Raw genomic sequence first — 20403 nt, 5'->3', positions numbered from 1 at the left:
GGGCTGTTGGGGGCTGGCCATGTTAGGCAGAGGGGTTTGGCTGGAGAGGCAGGAGGACTCTGTGTGGAGGCCCCTGTCCCACCCTCCTCTGGAGCCTCAGACGCTTGGGAGGTTGGTCCCTGGTTTCTTCCTTGGCTGTGGACAGCCTTAGCCCTGTTTGCTTCTTGCTTTTCCATAGTACCCTCACGTGCCCTCCACCCCAAATGTTCCTGTTTTTCTGTTTTAATTGTTGCTAAATCACAGCTGACACTTTCCTGGCCTGGGACTGAGCCCTTGAGTCTCCAGCCATTCCTTATAGGAAGTGAGAAGGGGGAAGTGAATGAGGGAAAGCGATCTTTCCAGAGGGAGACACTGGCATGGGAGGGGCAGAGGCCAGTGGGCTTATGCTGGCCTTGACAGCCCCCTGGCAGGGCAGGCACCTTCCCCCAGGCACCCTTTCCTTCCCTCCCCACGGCTTCCCCCGCCCAGGAAAGGCCAGCAAAGCTTCCTTCCTTCCTCCGGGAAGCACATCTATCCAGGGCAGGCTCATCCCCGGCAGCCACACAATGGCCCTTATCAGCCTCGGAGCCAGGCGCAGAGACCCAGCTCACACTGAGTCTCACATATTTCCTGTTTCCACCCAGTGGGTCAGGGCTGGGCCCAGAGCGGCCATATCCTGACTGGGGCCAAGAGGAGAGAGAGCACTCCCCCTTCCCCTTCCGCCTCTCAAACACTGCTGGACTCACCCCTCCCAGGCAAGGAAGGCCCTGCAACAGGAGGCAGGGGTAGGGGTGTGTGAAGACTTAAGGAGGAAGGGGAGAGGTGGGCACGTGGAGGACAAGAATGCTCCAGAGCAGGAGAAATGGGGGAGCCCTGGAGTCGGGAGTCCTGAGAGCCAGCCCCAGGGCTACACTCACCAGAATGAGGAGGTAGGCCTAGGGTTGCTTTGTGGATTTTTGCAGTTGTCCTCTCACAATAATCTTGTGAATAGGTACATTATTTGTATTTTACAGACAACTGAGACTGCTATGTGGGTAGAAATGGAACTGATGCAAACCCAGGTCTTGACCCCATTCCTGCGTCTGGTACTGCATACCACCACAGCTGCCTAACTTTGGAGGGTTCATCCCACTTCTCTGAGCTTTGGTTTCCCCATCTGCCAAGTGAAGGGTGCCGTGTGGCAGCACCCATGATGGTTGTGCATGTGAGAAGGAATGAGGTGGGCAAGTTCGAGGGCTCAGGGTTCCTCAGCTGTGTGTGTGGGGGGGGACAGGGATAGAGGTTACAATGGGGACCTAGGGGGAGGGGTATCTGGGGAGAGGTGGGACAGAGAGAAAAGATGGTGACATATTTGGATAACTTAACCCAGGACCAATGCTCAAAGCTAAGGTGTGAGGGAGTGGCAGGTGAGGAGGGATGGACCAGTGAGAGCAGAGTAAGCACCTTTTCTGAGTTGTCAGTTCCAAGAAACTCATTCTACTTAGCAGCAGAATAAACTAAGTGACCAAAAGCATAGGTGGTATGCCCCATTGGGCCAGGGACCCAGAGGGCCACCATCCCAGAACCTCATCCCATTCCTACCCAGACAATATCTGCCTCTCTCAGACAGAGAAACTCTAGTCTGGATCTACAGGGCCCTTGTCCTAGAGTCTAGCAAGCACCCATCACCATGTGCCCCCTCTCCCCACCATCATGAAGGAGTCACACACAAGTGTAAAAGCCATGATTCTAATTATGCCCCAGTGCAACAGACAAAGAACACAGACAGCCATGGCCCTCTAAAGCTAGGGGGACAGTTTTTTGTTTTTGTTTTTTGTTTTGCTGAGGAAGATTCGCCCTGAGCTAACCATCCACTGCCAATCTTCCTCTTTTTGTATGTGAGCCACCACCACAGCATGGCCACCCACTGACAGATGAGTGTTCTAGGTCCACACCTGGGAAGCTAACCTGAGCTGCTGAAGTAGAACATGCCAAACTTAACCACTAGGCCACAGGGGCTGGCCCAGGACAGTTCTTGATGGTAAACATGGCTCCCTGGGTGGAGTACAGAATGTAGAGCAACTAGAGTGTCCCTCAGTCTCAGGTCGTAGTATGAATGTGAGAGTCACAGAGCAGGCTCCCTGAGGTGTCTTCTCCTGGGAGAACGGCTGTTGAGTCACCGGTAACTGGAGGCGAGTGGTGGGAGTGGGGACAGACAGAGTCCACACAGCACCTGGAGAATGTTTTGTGAAGACCCCCCCGGGCCAGATTCTCCAAAATGTCTTGATTCTGGCTCTGCTCTCTGCCTGCCCCCACCTCTCGGTCCCAGAGCAGTCTACACAGAGGGTAGGTTTCTGGCCAATGACTGCAGGCAAGCAGAGGGGTAGATGAGCTCAACTAGGCAAGAACCACCCTGGAAAAGTCTGTGGCCAGAGCTCCTCTACCACCTGGCCGACCCTTCAGAAGAAGGCAGGTTAGGGGCATGGAGCCTGACCCACCAGCAGAAGTGAACCTGGGTCCAATTCTTTGCTCAGGCCCTGGACTCCCTGGGTCAGACTCCATGGAGGCAAGGGGGTGATGGCAGAAGGACGCTCATCAACCTGTCCACAACCCTACCTAAGAGCCTGGGTGGAGGGATGCTCATCCTGCCCACTTAGTCATATTGCTTCTGCTGAAAGCAAGGGGCCCAGACTCTCTGCCCATCACCCCTAGGGGGACAGGCAACGAGATGCCAATACTCCTGCAACCCAGTGCTGCTTGTGCCAACCAGTCTATGGAGCCTGTACAAATGTATCTCCCCCTCCTAGGCAGCCTGAGGCCCAGGATGGCGTGACAAGAATGCAGGCCTGTGCCAGATGGGGCATGTGCCTGGCAGGCCTGCTTGGGCGGGACTTGAAGTGCGTGGGGGAAAAAATCAAGAAATGAGATGCAGGCTAGAGGGTCCTTCCCACATCTGGTGGACTATCCCCAGGTCTTCACTGTTGACAAACTACCTGGTTTCACTCACATCTCAGTAACAAAAACCTGTATTTAAGTGGCCGATTCCAAAGATCTGGACTGGAGAGAGCAAAGGAGTGTGCTAGAGCTCCCTCTGGGAGGTGGAGGATACTTGCTCCGTCCTCAGAGAGCTGGGCTGGGTCCCCAGCGCTCCTGGCAGTGGTAGGCAGAGCTGGCTGCCAGCTCTGGCCTCCGCCCTGGATTCACTTATCCCGGCTCAGAACTGTGGTTGGGCTTCATCCAGTAGATCCTCCCCCAAGAAGGAGCGAGGCTGGATCTGCAGGAATAAAACAAGCAGTGAGTGGAAGGGAGAAGAGCAGGTTTTCCTCCGTGCCATCATTCCCATTCCCCAACTGATGCGGTTCCGCCATGCGGGTTGGCTCCTAGGCCTCTGGCCTCAGGGAACCAATGATGGGCTCCAGTCTTCTGTGACACCCTTCCCCTGACCCCACCAGCATCTCCTACCTTGAAGGGTTTGCTTATCCCCACCACAGAATGTAGATTGTTGCTATAATAACAGAGAAGAAACTGATCCTCAGTCTCAGGCATATCACTGATATCGATGTACACCTGGAGGGGGGGATGGACAGGAATGCGGTCAGCTCCATTGCTCTGGGCCCCACTCAGCTCTCAGTAACAAGTTATCCAGCCCTCTGTTCCTTCCAGAAGACAGAGGAGTGCTCAGGCAAGCCCACCTGCTGGAGATGTGGAATATCTATCTCAGAAAGGGAGGCAGGTACCTGGTTCAGCTGGTCACTGAAGGAGACCTGGTTGTCCCTGACCCAGACATAGGACACGTAGTCATTAATGTGGCGCAGCCCCACCTGTGGGAGGGGGGATTGGGCGGTTAATGGTCTTGGAGGACACAGGACCTACAGCAAATCTGAAGGAGAAGATGGTCTCATTCCTAGGGCTGGCCATCATACTGGATGCCCCCTCCCCTTGACTGCCAGCTTCCAGGTGGGCAAGGACCCCTGGGGTGAACGAGGGTGAGTTCTTCAGTCTCTGTGCCTAGCTCCCGTGAGCCCTCAGGATGGATAAACCAGAGGGGTATGTATGGCTGATGGACTCCCTGCCTCACCGGCCACATCACCTTATACAGTCCGATCCAGTCCCAGGCGCTCCTGAGGAACTCTGGGGTCAAGGAGTAGCTGATTAACATGTTGTTCTCCATGGTCCACAGGCCCTCAGGCATCAGGGTGATCAGTGGGGCAGATACCAATGGCTTCAGCTATAAACAAGGGTGGGAAAGGGGCTGAAATTCTATAGCCTCATTCCCTTCTCTGAGATGAATGTCCTTACTGTACCCTTCCAACAGGTTAGGGTCAGTGGGGGGAGGAGGGGCCCCCAGGGGGGTGGGCACAGAACTCCACTAGGCTGCCCTGAGAAAGAATCAGACCTTGGTTGGGTCAGCTGGAAAGAGAAAGGACCAGAGGCTTGTCGGGGGTGGCTGGTCCTGCCACGGAAGACGGGGCTGACAGCCAAGTGAGTGACCAAGCAGAGAGCCAGGTGCGGAGGGGTGAAGGTGGAGGAATGGGGGAGTTGCTGACAGGTTTAAGAAAGAAGCCAGGTAGCTGCTCTCAGGCCACCAGGGTTCCTGACCCAAAGGCCCAAATCCAATTTTGCAGGGGGGTGGGGGTGTGGCTCTGATGAGAACAGCTATAGGCGTGTGGAGGAATACAATGGTGTAAAGACAGACAAACCAGCATGAAAAGGTGACGGCTAAGGGTAACCAGCAGCTCAAAGGTCAACACTCCCTTGGTTATTAGATGGCAAGATACAAGGATGGAGGGAGCTCCCTTTTGCAACCTAATCCAGATAGGTTTAGGACAAATAAAAGGAAGTTGTACTTCACTTAGTAGGTAATAAGCATAATGGAACTCATTAGCCCCAAGGGACAGTACCAAGAGGAAATGGAAACCTATTCACAAAGGATCTGAACACATTTTTGACAGACAGAACCATCAACAGCTCCTAAGAAGAGCTGGGATACCTGACCTGGGAGGAAAGGCAATCATGTCCTCCTCCAGGTCTCCCCTGGAGGATCTGCTGACATTAGAATCCAGGGCTACAGGGTTTGGGGATGTGGCCCAGCATGGCTGCTCCTCTGCCAAGCACCACGCAGCCTGGAAGTTCACCTCCAAGTCAAAGGTGCTGGTGACAGGCTTATGGTCACTGATGCTGTACATCATGTGGCTGACGTAGCTCCTCAGAGACAGGGCGAAGTGGGGGGCTGGCAGCCTGGGGGTGTGGGAACTGGCCTGAGGCTGCTGCTTCAACCTCCACAGGATGCGGTCAGTCCATGCAGGCTTGCGTTTTTTCTCACTAGGGGTAGGGGAAGAGGAAGAATGGGAAGAGAAGGGTTGGTAGGAGAGCAGGAAGGTAACCCCACGAGCTTGGTGGAGCCCCTACCACCAGGGTTTGTCAGTGACTGTAAGACCCCTGGCCGAGCTGGATCATGGCACGGCGCAGGCAGGAAGGGGCCTGACAGAACCAAAGGTACTTTGGCCTTTGTCGGACTCAGCCACAGACTCTCAGTCTCGTCTATATTCTTTTTTTTAATTTTTTTTTTTTTTTGAGGACGATTAGCCCTGAGCCAACATCTACCACCAATCCTCCTCTCTTGCTGAGGAAGACTGGCCCTGAGCTAACATCCATGCCCATCTTCCTCTACTTTATATGTGGGACGCCTGCCACAGCATGGCTTGCCAAGCGGTGCCATGTCCGTACCCGGGATCCGAACCAGTGAACCCCGGGCCGCCAAAGTGGAACGTGCGAACTTAACCGCTGCGCCACCGGGCCAGCCCTCGTCTATATTCTTATGAATCGAATGTGACTCAGAAACATCCCGTTTCCAAGTTTTTCCTCTTTCTTGAACAAGAGCAGCAATAGATCAAAGAAGCTGGGATTTGGATTTTGGAGGTAGATTGCAGCTTGAATTTGGCTCCCGCCAACTAAAGGTGCCACCCTAGGAAAGGGAAGCATTTAGGGAATGCCCACAGCACCCTTCCAGTCGGTACAGTTTATTTCACACTTTACAGGTGGAGAAATTGAGTCCTAGAGGGGAAGTAACTTTCCCAAAGTCACACAGCTACTGAGAGGAGGAGCTAGGATTCAAGGCCAGTCAGCATGGCCACACCAGGCCAATCCCTCTTGGGCTTCAGCTTTCTCATCTGTAAAATGGAGATAATTATAGTAGTTACCTCACACGGTTGCTGAGATGATTAAATGAGATAAAGCACAAAACATGTTTAGCACAGTGCTTGGTATAAAAAAAGCTCTCTGCAGACACTGGCTATTATTCTTTGTTCTCAAGAGTCAGCTGAGACCTCCCACCTGTTCTTCACTTGCCCACTTCTCTGAGGAGCCTGAGAGGCTGTGCAGCCCCCGGAGACAGGAGTGCTTTCCTCCCCTAGGTAACAGTAGTTGCCCCGAGATAGGCAAGTCCCTGACTCCCCACCCAGCCCCACCCAAGCTACCGGGGCACTCAGGCCCCACTCTCCAAACGGAGACCCCTCCCAGTCCTGGAACGAGGAGGACAGCTGCTGTTTCTCCGTTGCTCCCCCTTACTTTTGAATTGACTCAAAGAGTAGTAAAGGCTGGTCACATGATTCCCTACTTTAAAACCTTCAAGGAGTTTTCATTGCCTCCCGAATAAAGCTCAAGTCCCCCAGGTGTGGCTTTCAAGCTGCTCAGGAGTCTGATGCCCCTGTTCTACCTTCTCTCCCCACCACTGCCCCAGACCTCCTCCACCTTGGCCACTCTCTCAAGCCTCTGGACCTTCTCTCTTGCAGTTTTTGCTGCCTGGAACACCCTTCTTCACGGGGAGAGGCCCAATTCCAATGCTGTCTTTGTCATAAAGTCATCCCTGTCCTCTCCTTTCTTCTTCCAAAGCATTCCACACCAGTACATCTGCAATTACATTATACTGTAGTGTCCTGTTTCTCAGTCGGCATAGCAGTTGGTGTGGAAACTCGGAAGGCAAGGCCTGGCTCCTGGAGTCTCCTGTGTATCCTCAGCATGAAGACAGAACCTGGCACGTAGTAGGCATTCAACAACTTCTTGTGAAACCCAAACCAACCAGAAAACCTCAAGCTCAATCTTTCTCCTCAAAAATGTGCCTCTAATCTTAATGTATACAGTTTCATATGTTTATGATCAGTTTGAAATGCTATTTTTGTCTTTTGCTTTATTCAATTACTATTTTAAATAAACATTTCTGACATACTGTTGTCACTTCAACAGCAATTGAGGCAGAATGGTGTCTCAGTGGTGAACTCTGACTCTAGAGTCAGACACCTGTGGGGAAGGTTCTGCCTTGTTAATTAAGAGCTATGTGATTCCGGGTTGGTGACCATGTGGAGATTTGGGGAGTGTCACACCTGGGCAGGGCACGGAAGTTCCTCCCCATTTCCCCATACCTTGCCCTATGAATCTCTTCCATTTGCCTGTTCCTGAGTTATATCCTTTTAAAATAAACCAGTAATCTAGTTTAAAAAGAAGAAAAGCCATGTGTCCTTGGGCAAGTGACTTCACACTGCAAGTCTCAGTTTCTTCAATTCTAAGATGAGGTGATAACAGTACTTCAAAGAGCCATCGTGTGAGGATTAAAGAAATTAAGGTGCTTCATGGGAGTGGTCAAGAAGAGGTAACTGGCTAAACCATATCTGCTTGGGGCTCCTTGGGTTGTTTCAACCTTTCACTTTTCTGAGGAGAGTTCTGAGCACATCAGAATGTGGTATTTCCAACCCACAGAAAACAGACACTGAATCTCTGAACCAACCAGAGCCTAGCATTGCTTAAAACTTGGTGAAGAACCACATGAAAGTACCACTCTCCATTGCAAAGCATCCCCCCTCCCCAACTTCCCTATTATGGTTAAGAGCCCATACTTGCTGTGGCGTCAGGATCTTCCCCAAGTCCTGGCCACAGCCTGTCTCTCCTTCCTCCTCAGTACCTCTCAGCCTGTCTCCCTTTCCTCCTTTTCCCTGGCCTGGTCCAGGCTCATCACTGGGCACCTGTACTGTTCATTCTTTCAACAAGATTTACTAAGCCCTTATATGCTGGGCAGTTGGGGATCTGATAAAAGGGATTGACAAGGTCCTCGAGGAGCCTGTTTGACAAAGACAAGAAATAAGCAAAATAAATGTGTACAAATTAAATATTACATACATTTCCCTAGTTCTCCATTTCTGATAATAACAACAGATAAACATGGGGTCCTTCTGTGCATTAGGCACTGCGATAGGTGTTTCATAGATTGTTCTAATCCTTCCAACACTGCAAGGATGTTACAGGTCACATTTTTCTCCTTCTACAGGATATAGAGAGGTCACCCAGTGCAGGTGGAAGCTGGATGCTTCGCCAGGTCTGCCGACTAGGAGGTCCACATTCCAACCACTGCACTCCAATGTCTCCTCCAGCTTTCCCTGTGGCTAACTCCCAGCAGCCAGAACTGTCTTACAGTGTGTGTTACCACAATGGAGCCTCACTAATGCTTTCTGGCTGAATAATTGTGACAGTAGAAGAATTGCTTCTGGAGATTAGTATGTCTCTACTTTCAAAAAATTAAAACCAAGTAGCACTGCAAGATTCTCTTGGCTTAAGAGCCTAGAAAACGGAGGCATTACTGACCCACAAGTAGTGATGTGTTCTATTCCTGGGTCTGAAAGCACTTTTCCCCTTAGCTCCCTGTAGATGGCTTCTAAGTGTCTCATTGAACTCTGGACACAGGTCTTGACTGGATTGATCATAGTATCCTCTGCTCACTGCCTAGCAGAGAGGTTGACTGGGTTCATGTGGACTGTAACAAAACCCTATTGCAATCCTGACTTTAACAGGATTTCCCGCCCTCAGCCCTTTCACTCGCCCCTGTAATGGAGCTGACCTCGTTTCTTATTACCTCTTGGCTCAGGGATGCTGCTGCAGCCTGGCAAAGCCGCGTACCGTGCCCTGCAACAACTCACTCACAGTCACTTTGTAGAGCTGGGTCAGGCTCCACTCAAGGTGCCTCTCGTCAGTGCTGCTGACTATCGGAATGCCTGTCCTTTCTGCCAAACTCTGCTGCCTCCTTGACAACTCTCACTGACTCCTCCAGGCCTCAGCGGCCCACCTCCTTACCATTTGCTTTAACCTCCTTTGGTACTTCCACACAGCCTTCTGGGATCTTCTATTAGCCAACTCCTGAACTTGATAGTGTGTAGATCTCTTGCTATGGGTGGGTGCCTCTACTAGATTGGCTGTTCCTTAAATACCATGTCTTTTCCTTTTGTCCTCTCAGGCTCTCAATTCAAACACATGCCAGGCACAATGCTACATAGCAGGGATGGTCATCAATCAGATCCACTCTCTGTGCTTCGGGCATTCAGAGTATAGCAAGAAAGGCACCCTGTGTCTTAAATGCAACACTGAAAGCATGGTGTGTGCAAGGCTTACAGGCAGCATAAGGGTAGGAGAGAACTCTCAGAGAGGCGGAGGAGGGTCAGGGAAGGCTTTCTAGTAGAGATGTCTGAACTGGGTCTTCAAGGATGAATAACAGTCTGATTAGGCAGGAACGTTTCTGCTCCCTACGTGTGGCTCAGGCCCTGCCCACTGCAGGCACTCCCAGCTACCTCAGGACCATGGCCCCAGAGGGAATATTTCAGTTACGATGTCCCCCTGTAACGTCCCCTGCTCCTGTCCAGAGATTCCTTCGTTTCCTGGGCTCCAGGCAAGGGGAAGCGCATGGGTCTGGAGTCACACAGGCTTGAGTTCAAGTTCTTGCTCTATCACTTACTCTGTTACAACCTTACTTAGATGTTCCAAGACTCAGTTTCCTTTTTTGGTAAAAAGTCAATAACAACAGTGTCTACCTAATACAGGTATGATATGAATTAAGTGATGCAGGCAAAGCCCTCTGCACAATGCCTGGCACATGCTAAGTGCTCAGTAAGGTCAATCACAATGTGGATACCTATCATGTGTAAATAAGTATCTGCCTCCTTTTTTTTTTTGAGGAAGATTAGCCCTGAGCTAACTACTGCCAATCCTCCTCTCTTTGCTGAGGAAGACTGGCCCTGAACTAACATCCATGCCCATCTTCCTCTACTTTATACGTGGGACGCCTACCACAGCATGGCTTTTGCTAAGTGGTGCCATGCCTGCACCCGGGATCCGAACCGGTGAACCCCAGGCCGCCGAGAAGTGGACCATGTGCACTTAACCGCTGCACCACCAGGCCAGCCCTGCCTCCTCATCAAGCTTTTGCTATTCCAATCCTGCCTTCGTTTTTGCTGCTGCTGACAAGACTGGCTGTGAATTCGGAGGCACTGTGGGTGAGGGGAAAGCGTCGTGGGCCACAGGGTCCAGAAGGTCAGGTCTGAGTGCCAGCTCTGCTATCTGTAGCTGAGCCATGCGGGGAAGTGCTTTAACATCTCTGAGCCTCTTTCTACCCAATCTCAGTCCCTGCAAACTCCAGCCTGGACTCAGCTGTTTGCAATGACTTCCAGTCTCCTGGTAGTTTCTGTACGGTACCTGGGGTTGGGGACAAAGGGACACCTGGCCACATGGCCTGAAAGCGGCTCTCTTCCTGTTGGCAAGTGAGGTTTTGAAGTCAATTGGTAGAGGGTCCCAGCCCCCAAGGCCCCAGCCTGTCCCACTGAGGCCTTATAATTTCCCTGATGACTCTCATTTCCAATGGATGGCTGGGGAGATGGCATGTCTCCCTGCAGCCATGGACCCAAGCCAGCTGGTCAGCTGGAGGCTGCCCTCTTACCTCCTTTTTGGCTTGTTCTGCTGCCCAGGCTGGACCCTGTTTCCAGTGTTCATGGCCTCTTCTTGTGTGCACTGCCCTGACCATGACCCCACTCCGTCTTGCTCCATACTCCTGAGATGGCTTACCCTCTCCCCCTTCCTTGGCAGGCACACTGGGGCTCTGCCATACCACTTCCACTGGGCTAGCAGTTCTACCTCTCATCCTGGCCTGGCTCTGGAGATGTCTGTTCCCCCTCTAAATCCCAGGGGCTGGGGCTGCCCTGGAGGCACCTCCTACATCCTCCTAAGACAGTCCCGCTAGGAGGAATAAATGAAGGAGCTGCTCCAGGTGAAACAAAAAGCCCTGTTACATGTAAGGCGTTCTTTTTTTCTTTAAAGGGATAAGGATCCTTGCTCTAAATTGGGCTAGGGAGCTTCTACCAGACCTGTTTTTGCTCCTCTGCCTAAGCCTAAGGTTTTGGTGGTTACCTGGCCCCTTCTCAGCTTCTTAGAAAGGTTTTCAGTAAAACTACCACCTGAAGACTAAAACTAACAACAGCAGTTATCCCAGTGCTTCCTGGGGCCAGGCACTGGGCTAAGCACATGCAAGCTCTCCTGCAATCCTTAACCCCATGAAGTGGGTACTGTTATCACTCCCATTTTACAGATGACAAAATTGAGTTTTAAATACCTTGTCCAAGGTCATGCAGCTGATGAGGGGCAGAGCTGTGCTTCTAACTACTACATGCACTGTCTCTCTACTGTTCCCCATGAAATTCTCCGTTGACAACTAACTACTTCATCTTCCTAAATGGTACCTGACCCACTCACAGCTGGGGCAGGGGGTACGAGTAACTGGCTGAGCCAAGCTTTCTGCCCCGGTCTAGGGAGGACCAGAGGCCCTGGGGAGTGGGGGCAGGGGTTCCCAGAATGCTGAAGTGCAGTCCCTCCCAAGTCAGGAATCAGCTGCCTCCCTTCTCTCCTCTGGCCCTACCTGCCCCATTCCCCACTGCCCATCCTTGCCAGTGTCGCCTCCCGCTCCTGCTCCAAGGATAATCTGGGACAGCTCCCATAGTCAGTGCCTCATGACGGGGGCGGAGGCGCCACTCCTGAGATGGCTGGATTTGTTCCTGCTTCCCTAACACTTCTATTCTGAGGCAGCTCCCACTGCTACTGGGGCCAGCACAATTTGACTTCCTCTTGGCGCCCACTTCCTCCTCACAAGGTAATTCCAGATCCGCAGCAGGCTGATCCTCTTCTGGTGGAGCCCCCTCACCTGGTGTCATAGTTGTCAGAGTTCTTATCAAACTTGTAAGTGGGCGGGAAGAGCAGGGGGCCCTCCTGGAACTGCCGGAGCAGCGGGTCGTGTCTCTTGGCAATGCTGAGCTGTAGAGAAAGGCACAGTCCTATCTCCCAACAGTCATGACCCAATGGCCCAGCACCACACTCCATTCAAGGGATCAGCACATGCCATCACGGCAGGGTAAGAGTCAAGCAACACCACCTCACTTCTTCACTGCCTCACTGGCAACCTCAGCCCCTCCCCGTCGCCCCCCCCCCCCCCCTCAGGAGAGCAGCTGAATCCTTTTGCAAACATTAACCCATAGTTTGGGGACAGGGTCGGGGCAGGGGGTAACTGCCTGCCATTTCCCAGTCCTTGGACTATAGGGACTAGGCTTCGAATTCCATTTCTCTGGGAGCCCCTAGCAGACATGTATCACAGGGGAAGCTGGGGTAGCCAGGGTCCCCCAAAGGGGTTGTAGCTCATCCTCCAGGAGGCAAGCAAGCCTGGGGATGGGAAAGACAACAGGGATACAAGAGGTTTGGTGTGCAGTGCAGGGCCACGGCAGGTCAAAGCCCTTCCTGTTCCCTGTTCTAGCGCATACCCAGCAGCCGTACCCTAGCTCCTCCAGGTGAAGACCATGCCAACAGAACTGGTTGCCCCACCCCCAGCTGCAAAGCCCTGTTAGCTTCCTCCCTGCCTGGGAACAGGGACTTTGGAGGCCTGGGAGAGGAGAACAGGTGCTAGGGAACCGGAGCAACACTCCCCACATTTCACATTGGACCTCCACCAACAGGCTCAGATCACCCCTCTGGACCCTCTCCTCACTTGATACCTGATCCTTCTCCCACAGGTCACTGTAGTATCGATATTTTATGGATTCCCGAACAAAGTGCAACCCAAAGTCCTCGATCCGAAAGTTCATGTCTCCAAACCAGAGAATGAGGCTTTAGAAAGAAAGGAAGGGAGCCTGAGGGTTTGGGATGAGGTCAGAGATGGGAGGAGCAACAGGTGGCTCAGGCCTGCTCATTCCAGGGGCTGCTGGAACAGAAGCTCGAGGGGGCAGGTAAGAAGCCAGATACTGGGACAGGATCAGGTGAAGACAAGGGCATGGGTCCAATGGGACTGTTCTCATGGCCTCTCCTTGACCGTTTAAGCCAAAGAGACCAGCCCCGAGGGGCAAGTGGCAAATACAGACAGGCTCTAGCCCTCCCTTCCTCCCTCTCTCTCAACTGATCACCAGGCAAGGCTGAGAACTAGCCTTTCGGACCTCAGGAACCACAGGGTTCTTGACCTGGGATGTTCCAAAGTGTCCAGGGTTTCTAGGCAGGACAGAGGGACTGGGGAAAGGGTCCCAGACCTCAGGCAGGCAAAGCTGACTAGGCAAGCAGCTGGGGCATCAGGAAAGAGGCTGGGAAGGGTGGGACATGGAGCACAAACTGCCTCTGTCTGGGGAACACAGAACGGGCAGGGGACGCTAGCCTGGGCTGGTGCTGGGGAGAGGGCAGGGGCGGCAGTCCACAACTGCACGCTCACTCATGGTCCAGGATATTGGGGATATCATGTCCTTCAAAATTCTGCATCTCTAGGATCCGGTCAAAGTGCTCCAGGCGCTGGTCATTGTTGTCCATGTGGGGTGGCAGGTGGCAGTTGATGATGCTGACATAGTAGCCGTAAAGCTTCAGGCAGATGTCGACACCCCCTTTGTTCCCCTGGTAGGATAGATGGGCAGAAGGGTGGGACACAACTCTCTTTTCCCCTCCTAGGCCTGAGGGGAGATGGCCTCACCTCGTGCAGAATCTCCCAGGGCCAGACACTCAGCTCCCCAGAGTGACCTCTCCATCTACAGCTGAGCTCACCCAGCTTGAGGTCTCAGGGATGCTAAGCCCTCCTGAGGCAGGAGAGTGGGTATGCAGGACACTGGCCTAGACAGAGTGTCTAGATTCATTTCACCCCCTTTTTCATTTCTCCAGCTCTAAAGCCCCCATTCCTTTCCAGCCCAGTGACAGGAGGCCTCCCAGCTCATGACCCAGACAACAGCTCAGTCCTTACCCAGTAACCAAAAAGGCCAGTAGGGGTGGATTTAGTAGAGAGAATCTGGATAAAGGGCAAATGCTGAAGCTTGGCAAAGACCAGTAAGAGGAGCCCCTGCATGCGGACACTGGAGACCTGCAGGACAGGGGGGCAATGGTCATTCATTTCCCTGCACAGGCCGTGTGTGTCCCTGCCAGGCCCTGTGCTAGGGGTTCTAGAGAGCCCTGAGCCACAGAGATGCCCTACCCAAGGGTGTATGTTATCTCAGTTCAAGTGTCAGAGTTTTATTCCCTTTAGCTGCCAAGTGATGCATTCTGGGAGCTGTGCAAGTTTGTTTCTGTTCCTGGGCGTGGGGATGGAGGGCAGTGAATCAAGAACGCCAGGGCACCCTGCCACCAGGAGGGCATCAACTCTTCAGTCCCAGCCCCATGCATGCCAGGTGCTCCTCTCACCAATGCCCTCTTGAGGTTCTATGGTTACTCTAGGCTGCCATCCCCACGGGCCAGGGCCTCAAAGAGGAATGCTGCTATACAGGATAGTGGCTAAAGGCACTGGTTTTCAAGTTAGCCAGACCTGAGTGCAAATTCTGGCTCTGGTTCTTAGTATTTGATATTGGGCAAGTCTCTCCGTCTATTTTCTCATTGATAAAGTAGGACTCTATCTCATAGATGCTGGAAGGATTAACTGTCAGCTATTATTTTTTGGTTTAAGGATTTTTAAAAGTAAATGCAGGAAAGGAACATGAGAGAGGCTTCTAGGGTGCTGGAAATAGTCTGTATCTTGATTTGACTGGTGGTAACGTGGGTGTGTATACATATAAAAATCCCTCAAACTATACACTTAATTTCTGCATACGTTATACTTTAGTGAAAAAAAATTATGAAAATGCTCCTGTAAAATAATTATAGACTGCAAGCAGTTGGATGTCCCTGAAGGCAACACACTGGGGATGAGAGTGAGTTCAGAGGACATGTGTTCCCAGGTTGGGGAGAATAGCTACCTACCATCTACTGAAGTGCTTCAGATTGCATTTAATCTTCACACCAATTCTCTAAGGAAGCACTGTCCCTGTTTTGCAGATGGACTGAGGCTCAAGGAGACTAAGGAACCAGTAAAACTACCTGGATAACGTCAAAGGACCAGGACTGCCAAAAGCCCTGCTCTCCGCGGCCACAGAGGTAGGGTGGGAATCAGCTTCAGGCTGTCTACACACACCACCAGAGTAGCTGTTTCCGGAGCATGAGGTGCAGAGGCCAAGGAGGAAATCCCCGGGTGGGGAGCATGTACTGGGGCCTTCCAGGAATTATGAAACTTGATCCCGCAGGCCAGGAGCTCTGGCACAGTGGAGGAGTCAAAGCAGGGGGAACCCCAAGCCCAGGACTGAGAGAGGGAGGCGTGAGAACCTGGGGTTGGGCAGAGGTTGCTACAAATGTGTCTCCAGCCCCACTCTCCACCCTCAGTCTTGGCCACGCCCCTTCATATGCATATGACAAGAGAAGTTGGGGAAGGGCTGGACTATGAGGGACTGACTCTCAGGGAACTGATAAAGATTTAGGAAGAGTTTCAAGCTTAATCCTAACCCACAGAGCAGGTTTGGGCCACTGGGCTCCACCAATAGTCTACTTTGTGAAGGAGTACGGAAGTAGAGGGGCAGGGAGGATGGGGGTGGGGGTAGGGCAGGAAAGCCTGAGATTGGGAGAATGGGTGGGGCTGTGGGGAAAGGCAGGAGACTTGCAGGGGAAGTTCTGGTTGGAGGAAATGAAGTGGGAGGAGCTAAGGAATGGACTAGGGGGGAGGCAGCTGGGGAGCCTTGGAGCTGGCACAGCGGGTCAGCCCCAGGCCTCTCAATCTATGGCTGGCAAATTCCCACGCAAGGCACAGGCTGCAAGCAGGGCTCACTCCTCCACCTCAATTTTTGGCTTGGGGAAGAGGGTCACCTGCTTTGGGTGCTGGGCCCTCAGGTTGGCCTCCCAACCTTGGGAGGCTGCATGGGCAGAATGCGTTGTGTCCATGCCACAAGCTGAGCTAATTTCCTTGGCTCAACTCCACTCTAGCAATCCCTTGCCAGTTAGCCGAGGTACAAGGAGGCCTCCAGTCTTGGGAAGGGAGTGGGTGGTGAGAGAGAAGTGGTTCTGCCCTCCAAGAAGAGCTAGCTCCAAGTGTACAGGAAGATGCCCAAGTGTGATCTGGTGGGAGCCAACGGCTTGGTGGCTGGCATTTTCTAGCCTCAGCAGCAGGACCAAATCTTGTACTCCCTCCTCCCTGGCTCTGCCCTCCTCAGGAGTAGTCACAGTTCTTGCCTCAGCACCCTTAGACAAACTAGGGTAACAGAATTAATTCTGAAGAAATTCAGTCACCCAGGGAAGGGAACAGAGGAATTCTGCTATTTCCTGGAAGCACTGTACTAGGTGCTTTAAATGGGAGTGTTTCATCCCTCAGCTCTGTAGGGCAGAAAGGCAAGATCCAGCAATCTAGAGCCTTCTTGTGGATTCTCCTATAGTCTAAAGATTCCCCAAAGAATACTGGCCCTTCAGACTGAGAACCCTTTTCCTCCACACTTATCTCCCTTCTCCTAACTTCCAGGTACCTGAAAATTTGAGGTGCATGTCCCCTATGATCAGAGGATACTCCCTGATACCAGCGGGCTAGCAATGGGATACCTGTCAGCCTTACAGCTCACCAGTATAGCAATAAAGGATAGTAGTTAAGAACATGGGTTATAAAGTTTGAAAGATCTGAATTCAAATCCCAGATAGCCTGTGTAACCTCTGAGTGTTGATTTTATCTGTAAAATACCCATATTTCAAGAGAGTTAAGATTTTTAAATAATGTATGTAAAGAGCTAATGTATAATGATTAACACCAAGTAGGCACTCGATAAATGGTAGCAATTATTATTACACTCAGAGATTTCAGGTTGGGCGTGTGAGTAGAGATTAGAGGCCGAGGGCGGGGTAGGCACCGAGGTTTCAATATGCCCTGCGGCACCTCCTCAGGAATTGTCCCAAGCTGAAAAATATCAAGGCGTTAAACTAACCCCTCTGGTCCCAGCTCAGCTCCAGCTACCTTGGAAAGACACAAGGCGGGCAGGAGCTCCAGGGAGCCAGATGCAACTGAGGTTTAGGCTTTTAAATGAACAGCAAGCAGCATGAAAGCCTGAGTGGGAGACCAAAGACTAAGGAATGGCGACAAGAGGTGAGACACATTTCCCAATCGCCCACGAACTTGTAAGTTACCTTGATGAAGCTCAGAGGGGAAAGCACATCCATGAAGAAACTGCTCCATGGGTCTTCAAAGGCAGTGTCAGAAAGGAAGCTCATGATCCCAGAGTTCATTTCCTGCAAACTGCCCATCCCAGGTCAGAGGCTCTCCCCCTGGCCTGGAGGGTACTGCCCCCACCACACACATTTAGCACCGCCCTCAGCAGACTTTCACGTCTTGGGTTTTCATGATCACAAGCTCTCCCTCCCCTAGCTGTTGAGTGCCAACCCCTTGTCATTGCTGACCCAGGACAAGAGACACCAACTGGCCCTGATGCAGGCTGAAAGCTCCTAGCCTTCAGACTCCAGAGTGAGGGAGTACAGGTTACAGGGGTTCCCCAGGGGGACAACTTGGGACTGGTCAGGCTTACCTGATCTCAGATATAGGGATGGGTGAAGGCCCTGCAGACACCTACCCAATGATATACATGTCCAGATTCACGCTCTGGTTGTTCAGCTGAAGCAGATCACTGAGGTCTAGAGGGGGTGCTGCAGAGGCCACGTTCCATGTCACAACATGTATGCTGTGGAAGATATGCAAAGGTAGGTCGTGGAGGAAGAGGGATAAGACCTTGTCCAGGTAATGGACAGCGGTCTAGGTCTGCTAATGGCTGCACCACAATCCACTGCGATCCTAATGGGAAATGAGAGTTTCTGCATCTGGTGGTGGGAATAGGAACACTGAACTACAAGCCTTTCATCTTTACCTGTGTCCTCTGAAGCAGGACATTCCCACCCTGGATTGGCTCCTCTATGCAAGCCCACAGCTGCCCATAGCTGGCAGCACTGGTGCAGCTGACACTAGGACAGCTGCCAAAGTGGGCCCAAGGGTTTCAGGATCAGGCAAGGGAAAGGGTGGGGATGGGATGGATAGTCAGGAATTTCTTAATTCTACCAGCCATTCACATCTCAGCTATCATCTATGGCTCTGTCAGCAATTTCCCACCCCCAACCCCTCAACTCACGGGTTCCTAAGACCACCAGAAAGATTCTAGAGGTTCAGTTTTCACCTTGTGAGAGGCCTCAGCACTACAAGACAGGAGAATTTAAAAAATAACAGAGATAGCACCACCACATTCCCTTCCTCACTCCTGCCTAGCAGATCCCTGGAGCACAACAAATTCTGTCAAGCATTTCAGAGAGCCTAAAGAGAAGATTCTAAACCACAGGTTTCTTAACATCTCTCTCAAGAGTCTATCGCCTTTTGGGAAAAGGCATCAGTTGGATAACATCCTCCACCTTGGCTTCACATAAGCCCCTAGGGAAGCAAGAGAACTAGACCGCAGCTCTCAATAACACTGGATCCCGTCAGAGGCTCAGGGGAAGGAGAGACTTGCAGATCTATTCAATTGAATAGTTACAGCAAGACTCCAAGGAAGCCCCAGACTGTGCTGCATACAGAGCAGGCAGGGGCTACAAACACTGCAAAGACCAAGAACAGCCACCAAGCCTCCAGTGAGTCCTGGGTTCACCATGAGGTGGAGGACTTGAAGCAGCGGAAGATCTAGAATGGGAAAGTGTACAGGGGGCTGGAGAGGTGAGAGAAAAGGGCAGGATGTCCCAAAACATCTCTTCTCTGCCAGACCCTGTTCTTAGAGGTCCCTGCTCTAAAAAGCACAATTTGAAGAAATTCTTGGCCAGCTTAAAGCAACTTCCTGCCTCTCCCTATGAACATCAACAAAATACAAAAACCACCTTCCCAGGCACTCAGCCAGAGATTCTGTGCTTCGTTTGTTTACGATCTCCCCCTGCTGTCCAACAGAGGATTAAGGAAGGCAGCCCTTTTACTCCAAAGCTCCCTGTTTTCCCAGAGAATTGCTCTAAGCGGATGGAGAGCAAAAGTCGGGATGTCTTGCCCTCACTCTCAGGTCCGACGATTAGCAGCAAATCCTCGCATCGTGACCTGCACTAAGTTTGCGATTAGCATTGTTCCTCATTAAAGAGCAAGCATGGGACCAGGCTATATCACTTCACTAAAGGATCTTATCTAAATCTGATTTCGGATTTCAGGAGGTTACAACGGGATCAGGCAGATCTCATGATGTATGTGCTGATCAAAAGAACAAGATTTCTACTCTAAAGCTGAGGACAGAATGCTCTGTTACGTCTTTGACTTCAAACAGCCCAACACTGTTGCCTCCTCCAGAAGCCAACTGAGACACCTGCTTGAGGCGCCCAAGTGGGAATGAGCTCGGTGGCCTGAGTTTAGAGGGGGCGCGGGGCTCGGGCCCAACGCAGCCGCTCGACACTGGCCTGGGAGCACTTAGGAGGGCCTCCGAACTAGCAGCAGCCCTGGAGGCCCGGTCCCTTCTCTCCCAATCTGGTTCTGCCCCCGATCCGCAGCCCCAACTGGGTCAGAGGCAGTGGTCCCGCCTGGGGCGGGCCGGCCCGCCCGCAGCTGCCCTCCTCACCTGAGCTGGCTGACTCTCGGCTCGGTCGGCTTCCGTGGGCTCACGGCCTCCATCATCCCCACGCGGTGACCCGGCCGGCTCCCCGCCCCAGCCAGTCCGGCCCGATGAGCCCCGGTCGGGCAGCAGGTCCCGGTCAGCTCACGCTCGCCGGCTTGTTTTTCTTCCGGATTCTGACCCTCCGCCTCGGCCTCCGTCAGAGGCGGGGCTGAGCACACGGAGTGCCCTGGGTGGTGCGCCCGGGGAAGAGGCGGGACTCTCCCACGAGCGCGAAGCGGCGAAAGGCTGAGAGGAAAGGGGCTCAGGGAACCCGGGACGTCAGAGAGGCGTGTCTTCGCGTCACCAGAACCCCGACGCAACAGCCGCCCCGCCCGGCGCCTCGGCCTCCCCCGCGGCTCCCAGGCTGCCCGGCGCGAGGCCGGCCGGGAGGGGCCGACTTCCGGCGGAAGCCGCCGCCACCCTCGCGGGCATACGCGGTCCGCCTCACCACTGTCGTCTCACGCCTGCCGGGCCCGAGGTTTCTGCCCTCTGCGCTGTCTCCCTCCAGCGCCCCAACGCCCAGCGGCCCAAAGCGGGGGCTTGGGGGTGGCTGTGGCAGTCCAGGCCGTTGTCCTGCCTCTAATCCAGTTTCTTTTCCCTCAACTGCAGGTGATCTCTCTCGTGTTGGCCATTGCGCGCCTCCATTCTTAGTTCTTCCCCTCGCCCACTTTCAAGTGTTTTTCGCTATTCAGAC

At 52.7% G+C, this 20403-nt stretch overlaps 1 protein-coding gene across 2 annotated transcripts; it reads right to left on the bottom strand.

The window, feature by feature from the left end:
* Positions 1 to 1693: 1693 nt before the first annotated feature.
* On the bottom strand, positions 1694 to 20033 carry INPP5K (inositol polyphosphate-5-phosphatase K). Of its 2 annotated transcripts, none has more exons than XM_046676500.1 (12): positions 19674 to 20033; positions 17679 to 17786; positions 17239 to 17347; positions 14021 to 14137; positions 13505 to 13680; positions 12804 to 12915; positions 11963 to 12072; positions 5094 to 5280; positions 4049 to 4186; positions 3696 to 3779; positions 3421 to 3525; positions 1694 to 3232 (listed from the first exon to the last, which is right to left on the bottom strand). In XM_046676500.1, exons 1-12 carry the CDS (start codon positions 19727 to 19729, stop codon positions 3173 to 3175), a joined length of 1362 nt encoding a protein of 453 aa, XP_046532456.1. In that variant the 5' UTR covers positions 19730 to 20033; the 3' UTR covers positions 1694 to 3172. The 2 variants fall into 2 exon arrangements, with proteins under 2 accessions (XP_046532456.1, XP_046532457.1); XM_046676501.1 differs by having other exon boundaries at positions 17239 to 17340; positions 19674 to 19707.
* Positions 20034 to 20403: the final 370 nt, after the last annotated feature.

Source organism: Equus quagga, chromosome 11 (assembly GCF_021613505.1).
Source record: "Equus quagga isolate Etosha38 chromosome 11, UCLA_HA_Equagga_1.0, whole genome shotgun sequence".
NCBI classification, from domain to species: domain Eukaryota; kingdom Metazoa; phylum Chordata; class Mammalia; order Perissodactyla; family Equidae; genus Equus; species Equus quagga.
This window is presented reverse-complemented; position numbering and strand designations above follow the sequence as displayed.

Bases quoted from the DNA above. Each gene is read 5' to 3' on its own strand.
- INPP5K (XM_046676500.1), bottom strand. From the start codon at position 19,729: ATGATGGAGGCCGTGAGCCCACGGAAGCCGACCGAGCCGAGAGTCAGC. The intron at 14,138-17,238 runs GTAACTTACAAG...CCTGTCCTGCAG, and splicing joins CCCCTCTGAGCTTCATCAAG to GTCTCCAGTGTCCGCATGCA. The intron at 12,916-13,504 runs GTGAGCGTGCAG...TTCTTTCTAAAG, and splicing joins CCCAATATCCTGGACCATGA to CCTCATTCTCTGGTTTGGAG.